At 38.9% G+C, this 26893-nt stretch overlaps 1 protein-coding gene across 1 annotated transcript in view; it reads left to right on the top strand.

The window, feature by feature from the left end:
• Positions 1-26893, top strand: part of CUBN (cubilin) — a 147553-nt gene that overhangs the window by 67061 nt on the left and 53599 nt on the right. The window contains exons 23-34 of the mRNA XM_089534019.1: positions 2965-3139; positions 4803-4984; positions 8128-8284; positions 9966-10082; positions 11466-11579; positions 11957-12085; positions 15004-15136; positions 19358-19563; positions 21204-21385; positions 23288-23480; positions 25005-25202; positions 25779-25925. Of these exons, the coding sequence (XP_089390145.1) occupies positions 2965-3139; positions 4803-4984; positions 8128-8284; positions 9966-10082; positions 11466-11579; positions 11957-12085; positions 15004-15136; positions 19358-19563; positions 21204-21385; positions 23288-23480; positions 25005-25202; positions 25779-25925 (1933 nt within the window). The remainder of the gene's footprint in view (positions 1-2964; positions 3140-4802; positions 4985-8127; positions 8285-9965; positions 10083-11465; positions 11580-11956; positions 12086-15003; positions 15137-19357; positions 19564-21203; positions 21386-23287; positions 23481-25004; positions 25203-25778; positions 25926-26893) is intronic.

Genomic DNA, 26893 nt, shown 5'->3' with positions numbered 1-26893 from the left:
AGCATTCTACCTGTGCAAGCTGGCACCAAACAAGCATACACTTTACTAGTGGCATGGAATGATACCTTAGTTGGCAGACGCTTATATCTGTGTTCAAATGCGTCTTGAAGAGGACAACATTTATGATCATCATAAAAGTGATAATTAAAAAAAAGCATTTGGGGTGTAACATAGCCATTAATAGATGCATAGTGATATCACATGTATGGTGATAAAAACATTTGCCTTATCCAAGCTACAACAGAAGGTCCTAAATCAATTGCTAATTCCAACTACAATAGACCCATTGAATCAATTATGCAAACCACATCCCTTCAGTACATCTATTCTAGTTGGCCATATCAAGCAATAGTATTTAATTGTTAGATAAGGGTAAGGTCTCAGTCTGGCCCTTTGGATACACTCAGAGATCTAATGCTCCCTTGCCTGAGACACCACTTCTTGGTACATTTTCAAATTTTGTTTCTTCCCATTCTAATAGACTGAAAGGGCCTGTCCCATAAGAGCCTTAAATGAAAATATTCTGGGGTTTTTTACTCCCATGCAGGTATAGCTTCTGGATCTGCCTCCAAAGGGACACTGAATCCATTCTTGATTGTATTACCATTCGTCTTGCAGCTGCTTTAAAAGGCACAGCTGATACCTCTGAAGCAATAGGTGCCAGCAATAGAGAGCTCCCATTCAGCTTGGATCAGCTTCAGGAGAGTGGCAGCAAAATCAAGAGTGAATTCACCAAGTCCTGCCTTTTGGCCTTTGTCTGTGCTCACCACTAGAGTGTACTCCCTTGGCAGATCTCTTAAATATAATTTGAATTGTTTGGGGTACACTGGAAATTATTTGTAATCATGATTCCTGGTCACGTGTATCAACAAGCCAAGAGTAGGGGGACATGAAGCTCAGTGCTAGTTTAGTGTTTCTCCTGGAAACATGCGAAGAAGACAGGTGAAGTATTCTTTTCATGCATGTAGTGTTAAGCAGTGATTTTAGCATGGTTGAGCATGAAGCGTGAAACTCGTGTCAGACCCACAGAGGCTACTTAATACTTCCCCCATGCTCTGTATGTTCAAATGGAGGTGGTAGACTTTCTTACAAAAAAAATGTCATGAATGAACCCACCTGAAATTGAAGCACATTAAGACTCTTTCTATGCCCATAATGACCACATTTTAGCAGTAATTCCATTCCTTTAACTATAACCAGAATATTGTTCAAGAACTGAGAACAGAGGGGCAATTATAAATTCAAATCACATGTCAAAATGCTTCTTCTATCTCAAATGAAAGCAGTTACTCAGACCTTTGCACCGTTATAATCAGCTGCTAACCAAACTGGAGAATAATATCAACATTCTATACACACTTGGCAGAAAAATGATGCTATAGTTAAATGATTCTTCTCATCCTGCATGAATCAAAGCAATAATATTTTAGGGGTTGTGCTGTTCTTTCCACTGTGGATTTTTCTTGGGAAAATACATAAATGCTCTTTTCGTTCATCCAGAAAGGAAGGGCATGGCTGGGTTGAGTATCACATTGTGGTAAATACATTCAAACAGAGTGAATCAAGATAAATATGCTGATATTCTCAGTATATAGGATTGATGGGATTGCTTCAGATTACTAAACATTTGGATACAGACTTTTGTTGAGAGGTCAGAAAGAAAGTCATGCTGAGTGTTACAACATATCCATTACAAAATGTACATTTTAGAAATCTTTGTTACAGTTTTCAAATTATTTTGAAAATGTATATCCTCAGGGGAACCCTTTTGCAATTCATTAAAGGTGCATTGATCTTTGAAAGTAGTGACAAACATTTGTTTGAACAAAGTCCTATAACTGCTAAATATAAATATTTCTTAGGATTTGTTTCCAGCAACATGTATAAACAGCAAATATTGCAAGATAGTGATATGACAGTGCCAAAAGAGAGAAAAGGGGAACAAGCCCTCAGTGAAAGTCTAGTAAAGTTGGAAAACTGAAAGTTACTTGTTAGAATAATATGCAGGTCAAAATATTGCAGTTACAATAATCCAAGATCTATTTCTTTACAACTGTAAGAAATTGTAAATTATTAATGAAGTATTCAAACCTGATAAATTTCTAAATGATTCATGAGTTGATGGACCAAGCCAAGATTACTTAAAATCTGCAAGATAGTTGTAGCCCAGGACTGGGCTGGTGTGGCCCTTCAAATGCTTTTGATTTAAAGCTCCTACTAATCTGAGCCAACATATGCTGTGATGTGGAATTATGGAGATTTTAGTCCCAAAAGCTCTGGAAGGCTGTAATTATCCATTTCCTGCTTTGCCCCATTCTCTGTCTATATATAAACCTGTAAAAAAACCCAAATTCTATTAGTGTGTTTGTGTGTGTGTGTGCATGTGTGCATGTTTACATGCTCTTTTCACATTATGAAACTCTAAGGCCTACTGAGACCATCAGAAGTCAAAGTGTGAATGAGCAATGGGCATATATTCATAGGTTTGCAGATGTTATATATTTCACTTGATTCTGGAGCTGGTATGCGTCCTCCACAGACCACAAATCATGTAGATTGAACATGCAGCAGAATGGATATTTGGATTGCTCCCATTGTCTTCCACAATTCTGTTCATCAGAGTCAATCCCATCATTAGTCAACATGGGACAGAAAAGTAGCAGCAAGATGTAACTTGTGAAACCACCCTCCTGACCTTAGGCTCAGAGGACAGTGTTTTCCCATTGCCATTGTTGAAGTAAGATTCAAATGCTAGGCTTTCCAATTCTAAATAGAATTGTGGATGAACACCATCATATACTTCACCACAATTGGTGAACATTCCAGTTTATCTGAATATTAGATTGTAAAAAAAAAGTATACAAAAATCCAATTAACTCCAAAAATATAAATGAAAACTACACTTTCAGTTGATGCTCATTTATGCCCTCATCATTACTTTTTCTGCTTACCTTTAATTGTTAGATCTATGGTGGGCCTGACTTATCTTCTCCCAGACTGGCTCAGCTGTGTGTGCCAAGAACCTTGCAGAATCCTCTGCATATCTCCAGCACTGGAAATGCAATTGTAGTCCGATTTAAAACAGACAGATCTGTGAATGGAAGGGGATTCAATGCTACTTGGCAAGAAATACCTGGAGGTGAGAGTGATTCTTTGTGCTGGGCCTGGGTTATAGAGCAAAGCAGAAGCACCCCCAACATTTTTGTGAAGTTGAGGCACACTTACTAAATTACTGTAGTCAATAACATTTTACCTTTCATACAGTTAGCCCAATCTACCTGTACTTATTTGTTCGTGACTAGTGAGGTTAAAATGATGGAAAGCAAAATGGAGGATACCATCAATCACACTATTAAGCCAAATCTCAGCTGCATTTAACTGGAATCCTTCGTTTATAGATTAATTTGAGTTTGGAATTACATTTTAGACTACAGCTCCCAGAATCCCCCAATCACCATGATAACTGGGAGATTCTGGGAGTTTTACCCCAAAAAATACTGTTTCCAAGCTTTGAGGACAGTAAATTGTGAAGTCAAAAGGATGTTAAAGGTGCAATGTTTTATTCAGTATGTCATATGCCGCAAGACAGAATTCAAAAAGCATTCGGCTTATTTCACTCACAAGGCAATTAAATTACTAAAGGATGTTCCAATGAGCATGTTTTCACTCTTAAGGTTTAAATAGGGGTGGTCAACTTGTAGCCCTCAAAATATGTTGGACCAATGCTCCTATTATCCCACACATTTGGCTATGGTGGCTAGAGCTCATGAAAGCTGCAGTCCAACAGGGTCTTGAGGGACACATATTGCCATCCCAGTTTAAATGGTGAAGGGGTCTGGTTTGCTTTATTTTGTGTGTGTATATGCATGAGTGTTTTAAGTGTGCTTAATGACACATTTTGGTGAACCAAGGAAAGTCCATCTTTCTCAACTGTGAAGTCCTCTTTCTTCTTCCCACTGCTTTGTGACTGTCTTTCTACCATCAAAACTACAATTTTTGGAGGGTAAAAGGACTTACAGATCCACTTTGTCACTGAATGGCAGTGAGATCAGAGCATCTTTATTTGCCACTGAGCACATGTTTAGTGGAAAGGTAAAGGACAAAAGCAAGAACTGGTAATCTAAATATTGTTTTGTTGCAGTAAAGCATTTTAATTTATAGAAATGATAAGTTGTGATGGGTATCACTGTCATTCACAATGAAGCCTGCCATTTCATGTCTCAGAAGCAGGAAGCAGGGGAGTTCTAGTTAATCTGGTAGTTGGACTTGAACTTTGAATATCTCGGCACAAAACCCTTTGAGCAACCATGAGCCAGCCACTCGTTCTCATTAGATGCTCCTCCATGGGGTTGTTGTGACATGAAACAACTCAGCTGAAGTACCCTGAAGGCACCAGAGCTCACCTGATCTGAGAAGTTAAGCAGGGTCAGGCTTGGCTAGTACTTGGATAGGCAATCATCAAGGATTACCAGATGCTGTAGTCTGTATTTCAAGGAAAGCAGGGCAACCCACCTCTGAATATTCCTTTCCTAGGAGAACCTTTTGAAGTCTCCATAAGTTGACAGGCAACTTGAAGTTACGCAGACGCATGTGCACACACAAATAGGCAGGCAGGTATGTGGAAAAAAATACCTTGCAACACAATATGGAATTTGGATGAGACAAAATTGTTGGCCAGATTTTGAGAAATGCAACAGAACTGGCAGGATTTTCATACCCTTACTTATAGACTTAATATTCATTTCAAGCCTATATTTGTTAAGATATATTTGTCTGACCAATACTCTTTGCCTAATTTCCAGGATGTGGAGGAGTTTTCCAAGCTCCACATGGTGAAATCCATTCTCCTAACTATCCTCAGCCTTACAGCAACAGTACTGACTGTTCTTGGGTCATCCGAGTTGACTTTGGTTACCGTGTTCTGTTGAACTTCACAGACTTTGAAATAGAATCTCACGGTTCTTGTAACTTTGACTATGTTGCAGTAAGTAACAATAGACATTCTGATGCAATTGTGATCAGTAATTTAAACGTTTCTTTCATGTTAAGAGAAATTTAACTTGCTACCTATATAAAAATGTTGCACGCTTGTTCATTTTTGTTTGGACAGAGGTTATTACAGGACAAATAAAGTGGGCTGGGTGAGTAGGTGCTAAGGCAGGTTTAATGCTGAACATTAAAAAAACAAAAATAATGATCATGGATGATTTATATAACTTTAATGTAGGTGAAAAAATTGAAATAGTTAAACGTTTTCCATATCTTGGAAGAGTCAGTAATCAGAAAAGAGATTTCAAGAGAAGTCAAGAAATCAGAAGTCTAAAGCTTGGGAGGTCAGCTAAAAAAGAACTAGTCAAGATCTTGAAGTGCAAAGATACACTGAATATTTAGGATTGTCCATTTAGGATTGTCCACTGAATATTTAGGATCCCATGCCACTGTATTTCTCTTCACTATGTATAGATATGAGAGCTGGATAGTGAAGAAGGCTGATAGGAAGCAAACCAACTCATTTCAGATGTGGTGTTGGAGAAGTACTCTGTGGATATTGTGAACTGCTAAAAAGACACAAGCCAACACTTGTTTCCATGCAGTCACACAACCCACATTAGTCTATCATTCTGCCCCACCTCACCCTGCCACAAACCAGATAAGGACTGCAACATAAGGATATTTTCTATCATATGGCAATACAGTAGGCCCTTGGTATCTGCTAGAGTTTGATTCCAGGACCCCCAAGTGGATATCAAAATCCATGGATGCTCAAGTCCCTTTAAATATAATGGTGTGGTAAAATGGTGTATCTTATATAAAATGGCAAAATCAAGGTTTGCTTTTTGTAATTTAATTTTTAATTTTTTTTCCAAACCCTGGATGTTTGAATCCGTGGATAAAAGAATCCATGGATGTGGAGAGCCAACTGTATAGGTCTTTCATTTCCTTTATACTTTTACAGTGTGATGGCTAAATCTAAGTGAAATCAGTGACTGCAGTAGATCTTAGAAGTATTTTTTTTAATGTACTGAGCTGTGGTCTGAAATACCAGTAAACTGTGAGTCATTCTTTCCCAGCAACTGGAGCTGATTAATTTTTAGTTGTGCTATTCAACTATAAGCTCAGAAACAGGACAGTGCAAGCTCCTCTGGAAATCCATAAACCAATGTGTGGCTGCACATTCTATATAAAATCACAAAGATTTCAAAATGCAGATAGCTAAGGAAATAAATAATTATCTGGTATTCCTGTACAGTAAAGAGGTGTTCTAAGCAAGCAATCTACTGGCTGTCACCCTGTTTGATTTATCTTAACAGTACTAATTAATGAACTTGGAAATGTTACTTTGGACTATATCTGCCCAAATTCCTCACCCCACAGAACAGGAATGGAAGTCAAGGCAATGGGGCAAGTTGGGGCAGTTGCAGGGCCAGGGCACTCAAAATCCTGGCCAGTGCAGAGAAGACCTGAGTTCAGGAGAAACAGGGAGATCTGGGTAAATCATCTGGTTTGTCCCTGCTAATTATCAAAGTGCTGGCACTTTGACCATGTGAGTCCTCTCTCGTCTATGCAACTCACTGGAAAGAAGTAATTTACAGTGCAATCCTATAAATGCCTAATCAGAAATAAGTGTGCATAAACCTGTAACCAGAGCTAGTGGCTTTCCAGGTAATGTTGGGCACTAACTCTCAGATCCAGCTGGCATGTTCAGTGGTCAGATGAGATCCTTAGCCTTATACAAGGTTCCCCACTTTGGTTCTTGAGGTTTGGCTCCCAAGTTTTCATTTCACTATAGAAGAAACTTCCGTTCTAGGGGAAGGGAATTGCAAACAAAAGATGCTCTTTCCACCGATGGAGTGAAAATTTAGGATCCAATCCATAATGTCAGAGTTTCCCACATTGACGTACAGAAGTGCCAAGATAACTGCCCCATTTCTCTGTCCCAATACAATTGATGCCAGGAAGAAAAAGAGAACACAAGAGAGAACACAGTGGGTGTGACATTGTGCTGTCAGCTCCTTGGTTGAAACTTTGCCCTTTTTCCAATGTCTCACCTTCCCGCCCCATTACTATGAATAAAGTATCTGTTTTCTATTACCCCATTGGCACTTAGGTTTAAAAAGAGAGGATATTTGTGGTAAACTACACTGTTTGTAGTTTCGAGGAAAACACAGTTACAGAAATATCTGAGCTGAATGCACTAATCCCTGTGTATTTCATCCATGTATTTTCCAGCCATCCAATCTGAAGCTGTATCTCTGGCTTGATTTCCCAGCATTTGAAAATGCTTAGGGAAGCGAGTTCATGAAGCATGAGGCACTTTCAGGGAAAGCAAACAGATTTTGTTCACTGTAGAGCAATGTGTTTTCTCCCACGTTTCCTCCTCTCCCTGTCTATATCCCTGCAACAATCATGTTGATACAGTGAATATTGCAAAATGCTGATATTTTGCAAGTTGCAGCAATGGTTTCTGATGATTTCAGGTCCAACTCATGTTCCCCTTGAGACTCATCACAATGTGACTTTTAACCATCTGTTCCACATGTGGTGATAGCTGCAATTCTTCATGTCCTGCAGAAATTCATCTCTGTGATGTGACAAATCTTGCCTATTATGATATATAAGTTTACTCAGATTTAAGTTGTTTTTTTTTTTTTACCAAAAATGAAGAGTATCTCTCCAGTGACTTAATATATAAAAGCATACGGCATGATATTACAATAAAAATAAAAAGACATATGGTTAAAAACACACACAAGCTGAGATTAAAACGGTATTAACCTAATGGTAGAATTAAAACAATTTAAAATATTACTTTAAAAGCAATACAGCACCATAAAAGTACTTCTGTAAAACAGTCAATTCTCAAAGGCTTGCTGGAATAAAAAAGGTTTTCACCTGCTGCTGGAAAGAGAGCAAATAAGGAGCCATCCTAACCTCCCTAGGAATGGAGATCCAAAAATGATTTATTGCCAGTAATGTACTTAGGAAGTAGCTAATGTATAAGAGGAAGAAAATAAAACAGCAGTACACTATTAACAAATACCTCTTTGTGCCATCATTTGCAGATTTCTGATGGGCACATAATAAACCGTGTTGTTGTAATGTTATCCATATTGCTTTGTCATATAGATATTTGATGGACCAGATAATGAAGCTCCACTTCTTGGAAAAGTCTGTGGCACTGAGCGACCTGCTCCTATCACATCCACTCAAAATATCATGTTTGTCCGGTTTCGTTCTGACAGCTCTATCCATCTCAGGGGCTTCAGTGCTCAGTTCAAAGAAGGTTTGTTTATTGCTCCTCTCATTCTGGTCCTAACTTGGCCTAACTAGTTGATCTTAGTGCTCCTTGGCTAAAAACACATTTATGAAAAAGTAACAGATGGTTAGTTATGTGCTTTGGCCTATTCCTAATTCAAGTGTGGGCACAATGCAGCACCTGTATTCCACTTTTATGGCCTCTAAAGCCCCCCATGAGTTTCCTAAAGCCACCAAACTGCACTTTTTAAAAAAACTGGGATATTTTTGGAGCACATTTTTGCCCCCAAACTACACAGAAACCTCCCAAAATCCTAGTTTTCTCCCCCAGTCCCTCTCAAAATGATGCCACTCTTAATTGCCATCTTGAGAGTGACAGCAGAGGAAAATGGAGATATTGGGCTTCCTGTGGGAGATGCTATCCAGAAAGGGCTGCAGGAGAGGAATTGTCCACTGGTCTCCACCTAGTTGCTCACCCCAGTCTAATTGTTTGTCCCAATCACAGTACAGAGAGGTGTTTATGGGATTTTATTCCTCCGCTGACCAAATAACAAAGCTGGATTTTGGTCCTATGACACTGACATACTATTTATTATGCTCCCTCATGCAGAAAAAAACGGTCTTGGACCATGCCTGCATGTTGGGCTTTTCTTTCTTTTAAACACATTTATCTATTTATTCATTCATTCATTTAATATCCCACCTCTCTCCTGACGTGGTACCCAAGAAAACTTACAAGAAGAAAATTATAGGAGAATCTGAAGTCATATGACAGGCCTGAGCCCAAGAGAAAAATAGAAAATTCCAGCTCTATTTAAATAAGCTCCTGTGAACAACAACAGACTATCTAGATTACTATTAGGAGCCTTTTCCCATGTTATAATTAACATGGCAATCAAGAGCACAAAACAATGATCTGTTCCTGTTCTCATCTTCCACTTATCCAGCAAATAGTGAATAGAGCCTAAGTGTACACACATTTCCTGCTGGACCTAAGGAAGAGTGGGCTTCCTTATACAGCAAGATAGTGCTATGGTTATATAGCCATGTGAGTGTAGGCTAGGAATGTAATTTTAAAAAATAATTTATTCTCACATGAAATAATTAATCATGAGTTTGTACATGTTTTTCAATGGTTTCTCACACATTCCTGTAAAAAAAAAAAAGGAACAAAAATAGTTTCTTTTTTGCAAGGCCAAGGTAAATTAAATGTGTATTACATTTTCCTGCAGAAAAGGAGTATGGATCAGCAGATGAACTCTTTGCATGCAGATAGGCCCTGGTTCAACTTCTGGCATGCCTTCTTTTCTTCCTGGCAACTTTTCAGAGACCTTGGATAGCTGCTGTCTGGATACCATTCTTTCTTAGCTTAATGCTTCTCAGATGTTTCTGACAACAGCTTTATCATTCTTGATAATTGGGTGTGCTGATTGTGGATGATGGCAGTTGTAGTCCAAAACATCTAAAGGGTGCAAGGTTGGGTAATAACTGGGATAATGATTGGTTCAATGACCAGTGATCTGATTCAACAATAGATTCAATGTTCATTTTTAACACTCTTATGTTAAGTAATTTGGATAGAGGTGTCAAAAATGAGAAAGAAATTATTTCCAGTTTGTGAGCATGTTGGGGTTTCTTAAGGTGGTCCGATTTCATCATATAGTTTATTACTGTATCTTCATATCTTTTTTTCTTTCTTTCTTCCAAAGCATGTGGAAGGGTCTTAGAAGCTGATTCAGTTGGTATACCGGTTTCCTCCCCTCTGTACCCAGCCAACTATCCAAACAATCAGAACTGCAGCTGGATTATTCAAGCCCAGGAACCATGTAAGTTAATGGGCACATCCCCCTCTTGTAGGAAAGTTAGCAGAGTGACTAACATCCTCTTCTCATCTGTGATAACAATGCAGAATTCCTCCTTTTCTTTTCTATAGGAAGTCCTGCATCCGGGTAGATGGACAAAAACCAAGGGACTCTTAGTCCCTTCTAGAGTGAGATTTATTATGAAAAGATATAGTGCAGAATGCGATAACGTATAACCTGTCTGGTGTAGGGCCCTCATAATGAGGCTTGAATATGGTATTGGAGTTTATAAAGCTTAGATTACCATAGAATAAATAGAACTCTGGTGTCTACATCATTGTTTGAATCAAGGTTATTAACATGTGTATGCAAAGGAAATAAGAAAGATGAAAGCAGACTGGTCCATTTATTTCCTTTACAGCTGCATGCACACAAGTGCTAGTTTTCCAGTATTTTAATTGTAGACATGCTGGCAATTTGTCTGTAGGTTATCTGACACTTTGGCCCTTAGTAGCGGTTACTGAGCAATTTTGCACAGACTTTCAAGAGAGTGAGAAATCTTTGAACTCTATAGTCAGATGCAAATCATTATTAGAATGGTTGGTTCATGGATTTTTTTCAAAGAGCAGGAATCAGGATAAAATATATTAGGGTACAGAAACATTTTTGGCTCAGGGGAAAATTTGTTTGGGAAAAGTATTGATTATTTATTCATTTAAATATTTATATCCTGCTTTTAATGACAGTATTACATGCAAATTTTAAAGCACAATTCTAGCAAGAATGAACATAGGCATGTTCTCTGCACTACATAAATGAACCTGAGCACGTTTCTTTCTCCTTCCACCTCCCCTGGAGCACAATAATTTTCTCCCTACCACCCAAGTATAAAACAAAAGTATAGAAGAAAATCACATTTTGTTTGTTTGAATACAACAGCAAACTATGGTTACCTTCAGAGCAGGAAAGAAGGGATGGAATTGATGCCCTTGAAAGAAAGAGAAAGAAAGAATATGTGAGCCTTTTGTTCATACAGTGGAACCTTGTTATACGCTGGTGTTTGGTTCCAAGATCCCCCGTATATAACAAAATCTGTGTATGCTCAAGTCCCATTAAATATAATGGCAGAGCAAAACGGTGTCCCTTATAAAAAATGAAAAATCAAGGTTTGATCATTGAAATTTATACTTTTTTGGAACATTTTCAAACCATGTATGCTTGAATCCGTGTATAACAAATCCGTGTATAAGAAGGGCTGACTGTATATGTTTGCACAAACTCATTATATTTAAATTGTTTTGCATGTATGAAAAAAATAAAATAAAATATAAGGACAGTGTTCAATAATAAAGCTCAGTGTGAAATCCAAAGCCTTTCCTTATGTTTGCAATGTTCCTATTCCAACAGTCAACCATATTACACTATCGTTCACTGACTTTGCGATTCAAGGCAACATACATAACTGCAGCACAGATTATGTAGAAATTCGAGAAGGGAATAATTACAATGCACCTCTGCAAGGTATGGCAGCTTTTATTTATTTGACTAAATGTTTCATAATGCAAATCACATTTTCCATAGCTAGTACTGTTAAGGAATAAAGGACATTGCAATGTTTAACATTTATTTGGCCTGCTGAAACCTATGGTTGGAGATTATGGGTGTTGCAGTCTAGAACAGTAATTCTTCCAAGCTTTAGTGCACTTAATGAGCATCATGGAGATGTCTAGTGAAAATATCATGGGAAACAGAATATGTCTGATCCAGCCATTCATGAATGTCTTTTAATTAATGTTCCAGCTCTACAACCCAAAGGGACAAATGCAGGAGATCATAAGCAGCCATGACTAAAGAACCAGTACACCATGCTTGACTTCTCTCCTGTTGTTTTTTTCCAGGGCGTTATTGTGGCACCACAATGCCACATCCTATTACTTCTTTTTCAAGTGCTATGTCCATCATCTTTATCTCTAACAATGCATTTACTGCCAAAGGGTTCCATGCCATGTTTGCTGCATCAACATCTGGTAAGCCGATGTTCAAATATTTGAGAAGTTACCAACCATTCTTGAAAGAGTATAATTGTTTTAAGGCTGTATATACAGTCCTTGTAATGAAAAGCTGTTAGGAGTGAGACGTTCTCTTGAAGTATTAATTGTCTAGAAAAGAGCGAAGCAGGAGTTTGAGCTGGTTGGAAAACCCGTGGGGTTGTCGAATGAAGTTTAGATAGTTCTGTTAGGGTCTGGGATAGGTTGCTCAGCCAAGGAGCAAGAGAACACTTGGATGTTACACCTGTGTGAGTGTCCAAGGTTTGTTCATGTGTATAGACTCAATTTCTTAATCAGCAGCTTTTCTCCATTTGTTTCTTTTAAATTAAAAGGTTGTTTTAATATCTTGTACATATAACCAAGAATTAATACAAGCTTTTCAATGGGTGACTTAATTCTAGATAGCATGGAATGATTCCATTAGTTCTCTGGGACTCTAATACCAGTTGCAATGGAGCAACTGTAATTCGCCCTCTTTACATCTGATGAAAGAGAAAAGGACTCAAGCAGTCACAGTTATAAGAGATACCTTGCCACCTTGAGTAGCAAGGACCCAAGTTTAGAACTAGTTAGTGACAGCTAAAAGAGAGCCACTGTAGTATAGCAGTTTGAGCATTGGACTATGACTCTGGAGTTCAGAGTTCAAATCCCCACTCACTGGGTGACCTTGGGCAAGTCACACTCTCTCAGCCTCAGAGGAAGGCAAAGGCAACCCCCCTCTGAAGTAATAGGTTCACCTTAGGGGCTCCATAAATTGGGAAATAATTTGAAGGCACACAACAACAACAACAACAACAACAACAACAACGTTACTCATAATTGGAAATGACTTGGGTGTTTTGGTAATGTTAAGAATTACATTTTTAAAAAATGCATTAAAACAGTTACATTTCAAAAATAATTTAGTGAATTGGTATTACATTACTTTACTGGTGTAATAAGTACTGTTTTCTATTTACATTTTTTAATTAAAAATTGCCTTTAAAGGGCATTTAAAAAAAAAAAGTAATAGAAAGGAATAAAAGTGCAATGAGTTATGGGGAAAAAATTATGTAGCACACAACAACAAATTACTTCCAAAACATTGTAACAACTAACAAGAACAGAAGACATCTAAAAATTAACTTCCCAGTGTCTGGCAAATATTACAATGGTCACCCCATACAAGGGAGCAAAATGTAAATGGATACCTCCATGCACCTTGTACCCTCACATAAGCAAGGCAAAATGTTTGATAGGTAGAATGGAAGCACCAGGAAGGGGCTTGTATATACAACTCCCCACTCCATTGTGTGTACAAGTTGAATGGCTGAGTGGAGTTCCATTAGGCCAAATCTCACATTATTTGGTCCCATACCCTCCGATATTTCATAGATAAAAACAAAGACATCGGGCTAAGTAACATCAGAGTGTGCTCAAGATGGCAAAAGTTATTAATGAGGAAGAACACACAAGCTAGGAGAGGCTGCAGCAGTAGCATCTGCACGCCTGGTGACACTCAGTGTGGGAGGGCTGTTGGGGCGCTATGGTAGCCAAAAGAGCATGCTTGCCCCTTCTTTTTTGCTACAGCGGCAGCCTCCTTGTGAGCAAACCTTTGCTGCTGCAGCGAAGCAAGGCTGGGTATTCTCGGCCTCCCCTTTTACCATGACAGCAGCAGCCTCCTCGTAAGGAGACCTTTGCTGCTTCAGCGAAGCAGGGCCAGGTGTAATTGGCCTTCTCTATTTTTGCATTGCCAGCAGCAGCGGCCTACTCATGAGGAGACTGTTGCTGCTGCAGTGAAGCAGGACTGGGCATGCTTAGCTTTCTCTTTTTCTGGGGCAGCAGCAACCTCCTTGTGAGGAGACCTTTACCACCATGTTGAAGCAGGGCCAGGCATACTTGGCCTTCTTCATACCTCACCACTACCACCACCGTTGCCTCCTCCTGAGGAGGCTGAGGCTGCCCCAGTGAAGCCAAGAACGGCATGCTTGCCCCTTCTCACACTGTAATGGGAGGGTGGCCCAGCTGGGTGTCACCCCTCTTCTGGGGTACCATCCAGTGCATGCCCCACCATTGCATCCCCCTAATGACACCACTGAGCCTTAGCAATTTGTTTTCATCTGAGCCTACCAGGAAGGGCAAGATTCTATTCTATCATTTCCTCTCCCCTGATGAATTAATTTACTGCAAACTACTTTTGCACTTTGAAATCAGTTTGTGGCAACTGAAGCAAACTGGCGGTAAAGGAGGAAAGTAGGAGGAGGAGACAGAAACTGGGACATTTTAGAAGCATCTGAAAAAGTGGAATCACACAGGTTTAATCAGGACTAACTCTGCCAAATCTAAATAGAAGAAGATGTGTGTTCCTACTCAGCGATTCGTCCTTATCTAGGGAAAAGAGACTATGATGCCATTGAAAAATGGACTTGATAACCTGTTGGGAAACCACTAGCTACAATATCGCATCGCTTCATTCTTACAGCACATTTCCTTTCTTGCTAGCACAAGAAATGTGAGTTCAAACTGGCACACTGCAACATGTTGTATATATGGGCAAAGGAGCTTTGTTGGAGTGTAAACCACTCATTCTGTATTAAACAATATTTCAAGGTGTATTCCATCCTGCATTTCTGGTTTAACATAAAAGGACTAAACAAGGAACAACACACATCGACAGGCTCTGAGTCAGCCCCACTGCTTGCAAGACCATAGGGACTGGGCTACTTATTTCCTGCAACAGGGCTTTCCTGTTTTGAGTCATAATTCTGAGATGAGGATATTTGCCAAGAAGCTGCACAAAAGAGGAATCTTGTGCTTTCATGGTTTTCAAAATATCCAATGAGTTTGAGGTATTTCCCCCCCATTATACGCCTTCTTGTAGTTCATTTCTCTTCTCTCTTTTTTTTTGCTCATTACAGCCTGTGGGGGCACCTTCCATATGGAAAGAGGAGCCTTCAATAGCCCCAACTTTCCTGAGCCTTACCCTCTGAATGTCGACTGTGTCTGGAACATTCTGAGCTCCCCTGGCAACCGGCTCCAGCTGTCTTTCACGTAAATTGAATTTCCAAAGGGGTATTGTTCTAGCCTTTTAATGGAGCTGCAGGAAGGAAACATTGTGTTTAGTAGGAAATGTAATTATCAACATGTAGAAGTGTAGCGGTGCCCATAACAACTTGGAAGGGGAGCATAATAACAGCCATAAAGGGCTTGTTGTCATTTTTCTCCCTGCTGTGGATTAAAAAGCACTGAACATGGCAGATTCCTGACAATTGCATTCCACACTGTAAATGCTACCCCTCTAGTGTATCATAGGAAAGGAGAGATCACTAATTACTACTCCCTCCTCCTACCTCCCTGGGTTTTCTTGTTAACACTGTGGCATTCTTGCTGGTTCCTTTGAAAACATTACACATATGTGCTGGAGATATTTGATTAGGGCCCCTGCACTGTAAATAAGCAGTCTAAAATCAGTCTAAAGTAATTATTATTCAATTAAGGAATTTAGGCAATAGGAATATATGCCTGTTAATGCATGCAGTACCACAGATGTCAAGACTATGAAGTGTAAAACTTTTGAAGAGGTACGCATGTGTGTGCGCATGTGTAGGTATGCATGCACTTTCAAGTCACCTGTTAATTTATGGTGACCCCATGAATTCCAAAGGGTTTTTCTTAGACAAGGAAAACTCACAGGTGGTTCTTTCGTCTGAAATGTAGCCTACAGCACCTGATATGCATTAGCAATCTTTATCATACTAACCTGAACTGATACCGTTTAGCTTCCAGGATCAGATGGGATCTGATTCTTTGGGGTATTTAGGCTGCTTATTGCATTCATAATATAAAACAGTTATAATTAAAAATGTGGATTGAAACCAACTCCCTTTATCCTTTTATATATGAAAATATAGCAGAATCCTTTGTACACACCTCTGTATACAAAATGACACATGTGCCAATATCTCTTAGTTTAAGATACATAAAGTAATGACAACAATTGCACAGTCACATACACTGAGGCCCGTAGCTTACTCACTGCATGTTACTTTTCTCTTTCTTTTAAAGATGTAAGTAGTACTTTCCCAAGTTTTCAAAATGGAAAGGAATATATTTTAAAAAATGTGGGTGGTCTTTGAACAGTCTTTTAAGATGTCACTTATGATGTACTTCATCTATTATCAGTTCTGTATCCATTAATTTGGCAAAAGATATTTATCTTTTGAACACTGGTCTTGCTTGTCTAGCATGCATGAATCAGGAAAGCTCTAAATTAGCATGAAATGTATCCATATGGGAGTTTGGTTATATTTCATAGTACCCTGAAGACACATGGATCCATTCAAGCTAGAAGGAAATCTGAGAGTAGAGATATTTGGTTTATTTATATTATAAAAAATTTTGGGGTTTTGTGATTATTCATGACTGACTATAAAAATACAATACTATTTTGTTTCAAGAGAAAGGAAATTCATGTAGAATCTAATGTTTATATTAATTCCAGATGTACATAAATGCCCATGCCAGTTCATTTAACAACACTGCCAACTAAATAGTGACTGGTAACATTTTGGAGTTACAGTTTTTACCTTACCTTCCTTTTTGAATGGTTGAGATTTTTCTAGAACTTTGTTTTGTTAAACATGTACAGTCCAGAATGCTATAGTTTCCATGCTGGGAAACAACAAATGTTTCCTGCAAGCAAGAGAACAGAAGAAACAACTTCTTTATTATGGGATGCCCAGATGACCTCCAGACATAGGGTGGAAGATAATTAAATCCTTCTGCTGATGGAAATGTTTCCATCAGTGAAAGAGTAAAGGGGCCATTTTTCTTTCTCTGTGGCTTCTCACATATCCTCAAGATCTGCCTTGGAGGGTTGTGGAATCCTCCAGAACAGATTTTGGTAAGATGTGGGAAGGAGTTGTAGGCAAAAGTCTGCTTATAAGATAGATTCTGCCCAAAGAGGAGGCCCTTTCATTTAGCAATTAAGCCAGAAAACAGGGCATGTGTTTTTTGAAGTCATGTATTTTGGAGGAATGAATACACACCCACTTCCAAAAAATAAAGCAAGCAACCCTTTCCCCCACATCAACGCTTTAAAAATGGCAGGGAACACTGCATTATCTTTGTATACAGTTTTTTAAAAACAAAACATAAAAATACTGTATCCCAAAAACCAAAATATTTCTTTCCCCCAAACTGAAAAAACTATAGATACATGGACAAAAATCAGAATTTCCATCAGAAACTATCAGAGTTTAGCAGCAGAAGATACTGATTTTATTGCTATGACTAGTTGCTACAAATATGAGGTAGCCTCTGCCCATGTGTAGAGTTTCACCCTCTATCAAATAATCATGCCTGACAATATGCCATATCTTCACCTCTGAAGATTCATTATTAACAAAGGAAGCACAGGACACCCATGAAGTAAAAAGCTCTCTCGTCCAAAACTTTGTTGCCACCTCCCATTGCCTCACTTTGCCTAAGAATAAGGCTGGCTTCACTTAGACTGTTCCATCTGTCTTTGAACTTCAGATTGTTGTGTTCCATATACTCATCTCCATTGCTCAGGCAGTGGGCTGTTTACCACAATATTAGTTATTGTGTTTCCCTTAGCAGGAGGAGGAAGCCATCAGGATAACTCCTGAATTCTAGCTATATAGCTTGAATATGGGGAAAACAGCACCATTCCTTCAAAGATAATTGCCTAACAACTTTCCAAAGACCTCTCACCTATCTGAGTCATCACATAACTGCATTTTTCTCTTCCTCTTGCCTAATAATTGACTTAATTTTGAGCTGAAGATTAGTTAAAATATCCAAAAATAAATGCAGCTATGCACTTGTCTTTCAGTTATTCTTTTTCTCACTTTTTATATGTGACAGAAATGTGTACCATGGAGCCTTCCCATCTGCAGGGGTTCAGTTCCTGGCTGCCTGCAAATGGCAAAAAACACAGATGTTCACTCCTCATGTTATTTGATGGTGGCGATGTGGGCATGGATACATTAGTGCAACTGTATGTACATGCCACCATTGAATAATATAGCTTTGCATATTAGGACATTTAAGAGGGGGAAACCACATACTAGTCAAAAGCAGATACTGTTGGAGCTTTTCACACTACACAGTTATAACAATGTCATTCTACTTTATCTTCTTTGGCTGCATCCTTTCCTGGGGTTTGTAGACTGGTGAAGCACTATAGGGTTCTGAGTGCAAATTTTGAATATCCTCCCCTAAGCTACAGATCCTAGTATTCCACAGGCTGTTTCCATAGCAATTAAAACCATAGTTCCATCATTGCATAGTGTGGGAGGATACCACACTATGATACCTGCTGGATCTGATACTTGCTGGAGTTGGCTTAGTTCTTATTTCAGAGCCGATTTTATCAGAAGGCCAAAGACAAGTAAAAAAGTCAAAACCTACTTCCCTGAATCCGGGGGAGCGACATGAAGCTTGTAGGGCACATGTTTTCCTCAATCCCTTTCAAGCATCACCTAAGACCATGAAGAATAAATCAATTAAAAGAAAACTACATTAGCATTTAGTGGCAAGCCACAAAGCTGTGTAGCACATCAATTAAGTGACTGGAAAGGGGAAACCATCTCTTAAATCCAAAGAAATATTCAAGACAGTGAATTAATTACTGCCAAGGAAGCCATAAACTCAGCATTTCTGGGTTGGAGGCTTGTGTCTTTCGGAGGGATCTTCTGGAGGCCTTGTGAGACAAATATTTGCCTTTCTTTTTTATTATGTTACTTAATGATAGGCATACTATCATAAAATAGTACAAATGTAATTAAAACACAATATGATTAAATACATTGTAAAAATTAAGGAATCCTGTAACTGAATAAAGGAATCCTGACTAACTGAGAAAAAGCAATTTCTAGTATAAGATTTTATGCATTCCAATCCACTTTATAAGATGCTGATATGTACTAGAGTCCACAAAAACTTATACTCTAGCACACTCCTACTAGAGAGGAGTCTACACATTGCTGCCCTGTGATACAACATTCAGTGAAATACAAAGCTTGGTAATAATGTTTTCCAGTGATGGAGAAATATTCATATGGAATATGTAATATTTTAATGTTCCTTTTGATTATTGTTAATGTTTTAGTAATCCTTGGGGGTGAAAGTATGTGTAAAAGAACAGATGAACTTTTTCATCTGATACATCAGCTTTTGCCTTATGTTGATTTAAATTCTGTACACAGTTGTGTTGGTTAATGTGCCCATATTTCCTGTTCAAAACAGAGAATTTCAGATGGAAGCAAGTGAAGACTGTACCAAGGATTATGTAGAAATCAGAGAAGGCAGTCTCAGTGGCCAGTTAATGGGACGATACTGTGGAAACTCCTTGCCAATGAATTATACTTCTGTCACTGGACATATCCTGTGGATTAAATTCGTCTCAGATGGATCACACAGTGGAAGGGGTTTCCAGGCCACATTTGCTCACTGTAAGTAAATACCAAGTATAAAAGAAATATTTGCATTGTACTTCACTTGCAAATGTAGCAAGAAAAACACATGCCATGACAGTGGAAATGATGACATTGCTCAATGCTAAAGTATATGTTTTGTATACAGGTAGGCACAGGTGTATGTGCCATATAGCCTGCCTTATATCTTCCACATCTATGGCTCTTTCACACTAGGTGATTAGAGCACTGCCATGGCCACATCCTATAGAATTTTGGATATAGTAGTTTGGTGAGGCACCAGAAATGTCTGAGAGTCTTAATTAATCATTCCTAAACTGCAGTTCCCAGAATTCCATAAGATTTTGCCATGACAAGTAAGATGAATCATAGAACGCCCCAATCTGCTGGTGGGGGTGTTATCCAGGTACAAGCATCGAAGTAAGGTTCAACTGCCAGTCCATCCAACTGCTCTACATGAAATGGAATTGGGTTTTGTTTTTGTTTTTTTAAAATTTTGTCCCTTGTTTCAAGCAACAGCATTTCTTGGGCTGACCCTGAGTGCTCTGTACAAAATTTGGAAATAGAGTGTGGGATAATGGAAAATTTCAATTGCATTGATTCAATTTAGGTAAAAAGACCAGTTAATCTAGAATAGGTGATGTAACAGTTGAATGACTAGAATTTTAGAAACATCCTTGTTAAAAAGATTGGATTGTCCTCTTCAATCGTTCAATCCATGTTGATTTATGTGGAGAGTGATTATGCTAATCCCTTCTCGTAACGGCAAGAACAGGATAGAATAAACCATATTATGTGTTTCTGATTCACTGAGCCAGTATCCTGTTCTGTGTACAAAACAGATTTTCACATGGTTTTTATCTGGAAACAACATTGCTGGCACACTGACCTGACCCAATAAGCTTTTTACTTACAGAATCTGAGCATAAAACATTTTACTGGTAATTAAAAGCCAGTTCCCTTGCATGTTTACTCAAACTTACACCTTAGTAAGTTTGATTACTTCATACATTCACCTTCATGCATCCCTGTCTTACGTTTCAATAAAGGTTTAAGAGCAGCTTTTATTTTAGCTATTGCTATATCTCTCAGTCCTCATTTTACAGCTGAAATTCTGCATATACTTACCTGAGAAGTACATATTGAACGTAATAGGAATTATCTGTGAATAGGCATAAATCCAATTCTATTGTAAGAATAGCCATCCTATTTGACAGCTGTAATTTTGATTTTGCTGGCATCAGCAGGTACTTTGCTAATCTCTTTTACAAAGAAAAGATTTGCATCTAACCTTGTGACAACCTATCTGCTTTAAAATATCATGCATTCAACCCGAGGACTTGTAACAAAATTTAGGAATGCCTAGGTATCTATTTAGCATTATTGTTGAATTAAAAGAGGGAGACAGAAAGTTACAGCAAATGTTCAGTTACAAGGGCAAAGTCTTTGCCTTGCAGATATTTCTTCCGCTTTGAATCTATTTTCTAAGCTTCCCTTCATAAACCAAAGGACTGCTCTGCATATAGCCAATAAGTCTTCTCACAAGCTCAAAAAAATGATGATGCAACATTCAAATATTGTATTAGGCAATATATAATTGATATTTAGTAAACATCCAGATAATAATTTTGATAAGTGATAATTTTCTAATTTTGCAGTGTTTGGTAATAATATTATAGGAAGCAGTGGCCAAATTGCTTCTCCACTGTGGCCTAGAAATTACCCTCACTTTTCCAACTATCAATGGACAATAATGGTTAATGCGACACAAGTTATCCATGGCCAATTTTCAGAGATAGATATTGAAGAATTACATAACTGCTACTATGATAAACTGAAGGTAAGCTTGAAATTGTATAACAGTCCCCTGTTATGTAAACTGTGCTGCAAATTAGCAATCAGAACCAGCTCATATACTAAAATCTTCATATCGATATGGAATCAAATGTTATTTTCAAAATGTTTGTCAATAATATAAAGGAAAGAATAATATAGTGGGCCCTTGTTATCCTCTGGGGTTTCGTTCCAGGACCCTTTGTGGATAACAAAATCCATGGATACTCAAGTCTCATCAAATACAATGGCATAGTAAAATGGTTATATAAAATCTCTTATATATAATGGAAAATCAAGGTTTGCTATTTGGAATGTATACTTTTTTGGAATATTTTCAAGCCGTGGATGCTTGAAACCATGGATACAAAATCCATGGATAAGGAGGGCCAACTAAATTGGTATGTATGAATAAAAAGGTGTCATTGAATACATTTTAGAGATAGTTTTTTTGGGACTAATGTAAGACAGGGTATGCCGGGTGACCAGAATTCTCCAGTTATTTATCCTGAAATCTCCAGCTGTTGGAGAACAGAACTATGTATATGCCACATGGCCCATCTTCCACCCTCTAAAGGTGTAGGAGTGAGTAACTTTACATGATCCAAGAACCACTTGCTTTCCCACAGACCGTGGTGGGTGATATACACTCTCTAGTTTCCCCAGCTTGGAAAAGATTCCCCCCGCCCCCACCCCCAGACAAATCTCACTGCTATAAATCTCTGAGAAGGAGAATGATTTAGAACTATTCCCTGGGCTTTTTAAAGGCTAGATAATACTGTTTTAAAAAGAGAGAGAGAAAGAAGTTGAGGTTCTTACAGTAGGTCATCCCTTGTTCTTCTCTCTTAGAGATATAAACAATTTGGAAATTTTGAAATCATAACGGGGGGGGGGGTCTGCTGTTGTTTTAATTTTATTCTGGAGTAATAAGAGGAATTTTTGGGAAAACTGAAAAAAGCAATATTAGTGTGTTGTACAAATTTATTTACATTTTCCCTGGGGGAAAAAATTGGGGAGGAAACAAACAAGTTTCATTTATATACTGCTTCATACTGCCTAAGCAGTGTCTAAGCAGTTTACAACTGTAAGCTAATTTTCCCCCAACAATCTGGGTACTCATTTTAGCAACCTCAGAAGGATGCAAGCCTGAGTCAAGCTTGAGCCCTTTGGCTGGTCTTGAACTCGCAACATTGTGGTTTTGAGTGAGTGGCTGCAGTACAGGCATTTAACCACTGCACCACCAGGTGGTTTTCCATTATTTTACCCAGGCCTTCACATATCTGTTGGTGCTTTTGGACTTTTTAGCAGTGTTCAATACCATTGACTATGGTATCTTTCTAGAAGAGAGGGGGTGGATGGGTGGAATCAAAGGAACTATGTTGCAGTGGTTCTGCAAACCTACCCTTCAGGCAGGCTTCAGATGATGGTATTTGGGGATAGCTGCTCCTCAAAAGATGAGCTGTTATACCACAATGTGCCATTCTATCCCCAATGCTATTCAATGTCTACATGAAACTGCTGGGAGAGATCATGCAAAGGCATGGGGTGGGAAGTTATCAGTATGCTGATGATATCCAAACATACTTTCATGCCTTCTAAAACAGCTTTTTTTAAAGCAGGGTTTATTTACAAAATTGGACTCATGGATACACAAGCCAGATCCTGAGTTACAATATATATCATTGTTTAACAAATGGAGTCCAGGATCTGGCAGAATCTTTTTTCTGCTGGCTGACCTCAGAGATGTGTTAGCTTTTAGAAAAATCTTTCAGGGGCTTGAAAATCAATGTTGCATTTGAAGCCATCACGCTAGTAACACAAATTTCATTTGTCTCTGCAGGAAACAGCATTGGCATTTATTTATTTTAAAAAATATAAACTTTGCTCATCTATTCTCTTACTGTTATAGGTGTTTGATGGCTCCAACACACATGCTCGTCTCATTGCAGCATACTGTGGCACAACTCCTTCTTCTTTCACGTCTTCTGGAAGCTCTGTGACTCTCCAGTTCATCTCTGATTTTTCTGTCAATGGAAGGGGCTTTCTTTTGGACTGGTATGCCATCGACACTCCTACAGATGTTGGACAGGCCATTCCAATAGGTTTGTCTTAATAATAATAATAATAAATGCTTTATTTGTATACCGCCCTTCTTCCAATCAGGGCGGTGCACAGCATAGTAACATATACAATGTACAATATACAAAGACAATAAAACAGTTTAAAATATACCTTAAAAACAGATACTAGCCAGCTCAACATTGGCTATCGGGGGGGGGGGGAGGGCTAACTAGAGCTCGTATCGGGGAATGCTCGCTTAAACAGGAAGGTTTTTAAATCCTTCCTGAACTGGACTAGGGAGGTAGCCGAGCGGAGCTCTATGGGCAGCGTATTCCAGAGGGTCGGGGCCGAGATGGTAAATGTCCTCCTTGCAGTGGAGGCAAGTCTTGCCCCAGGTACCCTCAATAGCTGCTGCCCAGATGTTCTGAGTGTGCGGGGCAGATTGTATGGGGAGAGGCGGTCCTCAAGGTATCCTGGGCCCAAGCCATGTAGGGCTTTATAGGTTATAACCAACGCCTTGTATTGCGCCCGGAAGCGAATGGGCAGCCAATGCAGATCTTTAAGTACAGGTGATATATGACTGGCCCTGGATGTGCCAGTGACCAGTCTGGCTGCCATATTCTGTACCAATTGTAGCTTCCGGGTATGGTACAAGGGTTGCCCCATGTAGAGCGCGTTGCAGAAATCCAGACGAGAGGTTACCAGAGCATGTACCACCGTTTCAAGGTCCCTCTGGCCCAGGTAGGGACGCAGCTGGCGAATCAGCCGAAGCTGATAACAGGTGCTCCTTCAATGTAGGTAACCTCTTTGTGCCAATAGGTGATAGAAATGCAGACAATGCCAATTTGTAATTGTTACTATGGGGTTTATCACACAGGGGAAATTGGAAGTTTAAAAGGGTCCTGCCTAGACCTCTGGAGAATCACTGCCAGTCAGAGCTGACAGGATTGGGCTACATGGAAATTAGTCTAACCAAATATAAGGCAGATTCACCTGCTCCCATGGAAGCGTATGCAACCACAGGACTCTCTACACTAAAGCAGTCCACAATCACCCAAATACTCTTACTTCTATAGAACCTGTTTTCTCTTGAGGCTCCCCTCTGCCAATGTGTGACTACCTGTGTCTATATTTTCTAACACTGGTGCTTCTTGGGATTGGGAGATAGTTCATCTCCTCCTTCTCATTCCACAGGTGAGGCAGCTCTTTCAGGTAAGTTGAGGCCCCCGTCTGTCATCTGATCTGTGAGTCACTTCATGTTCTCTATTGCAGACAGGACTAGTGTATCTGGAAAGGTTGTGGGGAAAGTTAATGTGGCCCTGCTTTAGAGTATTCAGAAGGGTTTTTAGACTCTGGGACTCTTGAGTTTTCATCTCATCTGGTTCTTGAACAGACATGTCAATAAGTGGATCCAGTTGATGTATCTGAATGTCACTTGTTTGTACATGCACACATATATTATATGCATATACAAATACACATACAAGGAAGAGAAGCAAGCAGGATATTTATTAGAAGAAAAATGTAAGTTTGTTTCTAACAAATGATCTTCTCTTTTGTAATAGGTGCCTGTGGAGGGTCCTCAACAACTAGTGAAGTGCCTTTGTTCCTGTTCTCACCAGGCTGGCCCTCAAACTATAGAAATTACGCAGACTGTACATGGGTTATCAGAGCATTAGACTCAACTGTGGAATTCAATATCCTAGCCCTTGACATTGAGTCTCACAGATCATGCAACTATGATAAACTTGTCTTCCGAGATGGTGAGAAACAGCTGCACCTTCCCATAGTGTAGGCTGCAAATGGGAAGGCCAGATCATGAAACCACTATGATTGCTTTCACAGTAAAAGTTCTTCTGCGGACTAGCCTTTTGCATCTATGCTTCTACTTTCCACTTGTCTTATTCTGCCTCCTTTGTGCTGTACTCTCAATGAAATGGAACTCATGCTTGTAGTAAAATGGCTCCCGCACTTTGATGCCATCATATAGAGCTCCTACCACCTGGAAGCAAGTTCCAGTGCTCACCATATGCCTCATATAATTTATGAGTCAGCCCTCAGGCAACTCTGATTTTGATAGTCAAATGTATTGTAATGTTCCATCTCTTCTAATCCCCGGAATCCAAATGCAGTGGGTGTTTCAGAATTCACTCCACATGTGTGTGATCTGTATAGTTTGGCTTAAACTGCCTGTCAGTGTCATTACATGGTGAACCAAGTGAGATTATCCAACCATAATGTTGTTTCTCCAGATAAACATGCCTCTTTTTCACAAATAAAGGATATGGAAACCCACACTTGCACGTGTCAATGCACTCCTATCCCATTTCTTTTCATAGGGGACAACAGTCTTGCACCAGTTCTGTCTACTGTATGTGGCCGTGAAGTTCCTGGACCAATAAGATCAACTGGGGATGCCATGCTTATTCAGTTCACTTCAGATGGAAGTATTACTGGTGCGGGGTTTAACGCTTCTTATCACAGAAGTAAGCTGCCTTTTAAAATCTATCTGTAAGCTTTCCAGATTTAAGAGGAATGAAACAAGGGAGGAAGTGATTATAGATTTTTTTAAAATACCACTGCCTGTTCAGATCAGCAAGCATTCTCTCAACATATTTGTACTGTGTATCTCTACTATGCAGTCATTTCAGTGTATGATTAAATTGATTACATTTCAAAGTGCAAGTTCTAAATATCTGCAAAATACTGCCAAAATAGTTTGGAAAACGTGTTTGAACCTTACCTAGAAATGTGCAGTAACAAAACATTTTTAATGGTCAGATTTGCAAGCTGCCTTTTGCAATGTTGTGTTTTTTTTAAAAAAAAAAAACGGAAAATGAGTTCCTTATAATGAAACAGTGCAAGAGTTTTATGTGGTTAAACATTTCACAAGACCATGAAATAGGAGGGGGGACCTCAGCCGTGAACCACAGTATGACCAAACTGCTTTGATCTGGATTTTGAAACAATCTGTTCTAGAGAAGGATACTTGTACAACAGGCATTTGAAATAGTACTTTACAAGAAAAGATTCATAGTCCTTCATAACTTTATAGAAGTTTAGAATTGCTCCAGAACAGATTGCTGTTTCCTCTGACAAAGAAGCAGAAGCAGAGATGCCATAGAACTGCCATATCAATAACAAACCGTGGAAGGTTAGTTTAGCTACAAGTGGCCAAACTTTTGTATATTAATTATGTTAATTAGGACACTAGCTATAGCAAGGATGCTCTGGCAAAGTGTTTGTAAACTTCATTTAGTGCAAAATGTGATGGACAGACTGTTGTTGGGGCGCTTACTTTAGATACCATTTACCTCTTTCTTACAAGAACTGTATTGGTTTCCAATGTGCTTCTGAGCACAAGAATGCTAATTTTTATATGTACATTTAGGTTTTTTATGTATGTATAGTTTCTTGAGAGACAGCGTGGCATAGTGATTTGAGTGTTGAACTG

This window comes from Sceloporus occidentalis, unplaced genomic scaffold, assembly GCF_023333645.1.
Source record: "Sceloporus occidentalis isolate IW3139 unplaced genomic scaffold, rSceOcc1.0.p SCAF_7, whole genome shotgun sequence".
Lineage (NCBI taxonomy): Eukaryota > Metazoa > Chordata > Lepidosauria > Squamata > Phrynosomatidae > Sceloporus > Sceloporus occidentalis.
The sequence above is the reverse complement of the archived record's forward strand: the minus strand, read 5'-3'. Positions and strand labels throughout refer to the sequence as shown.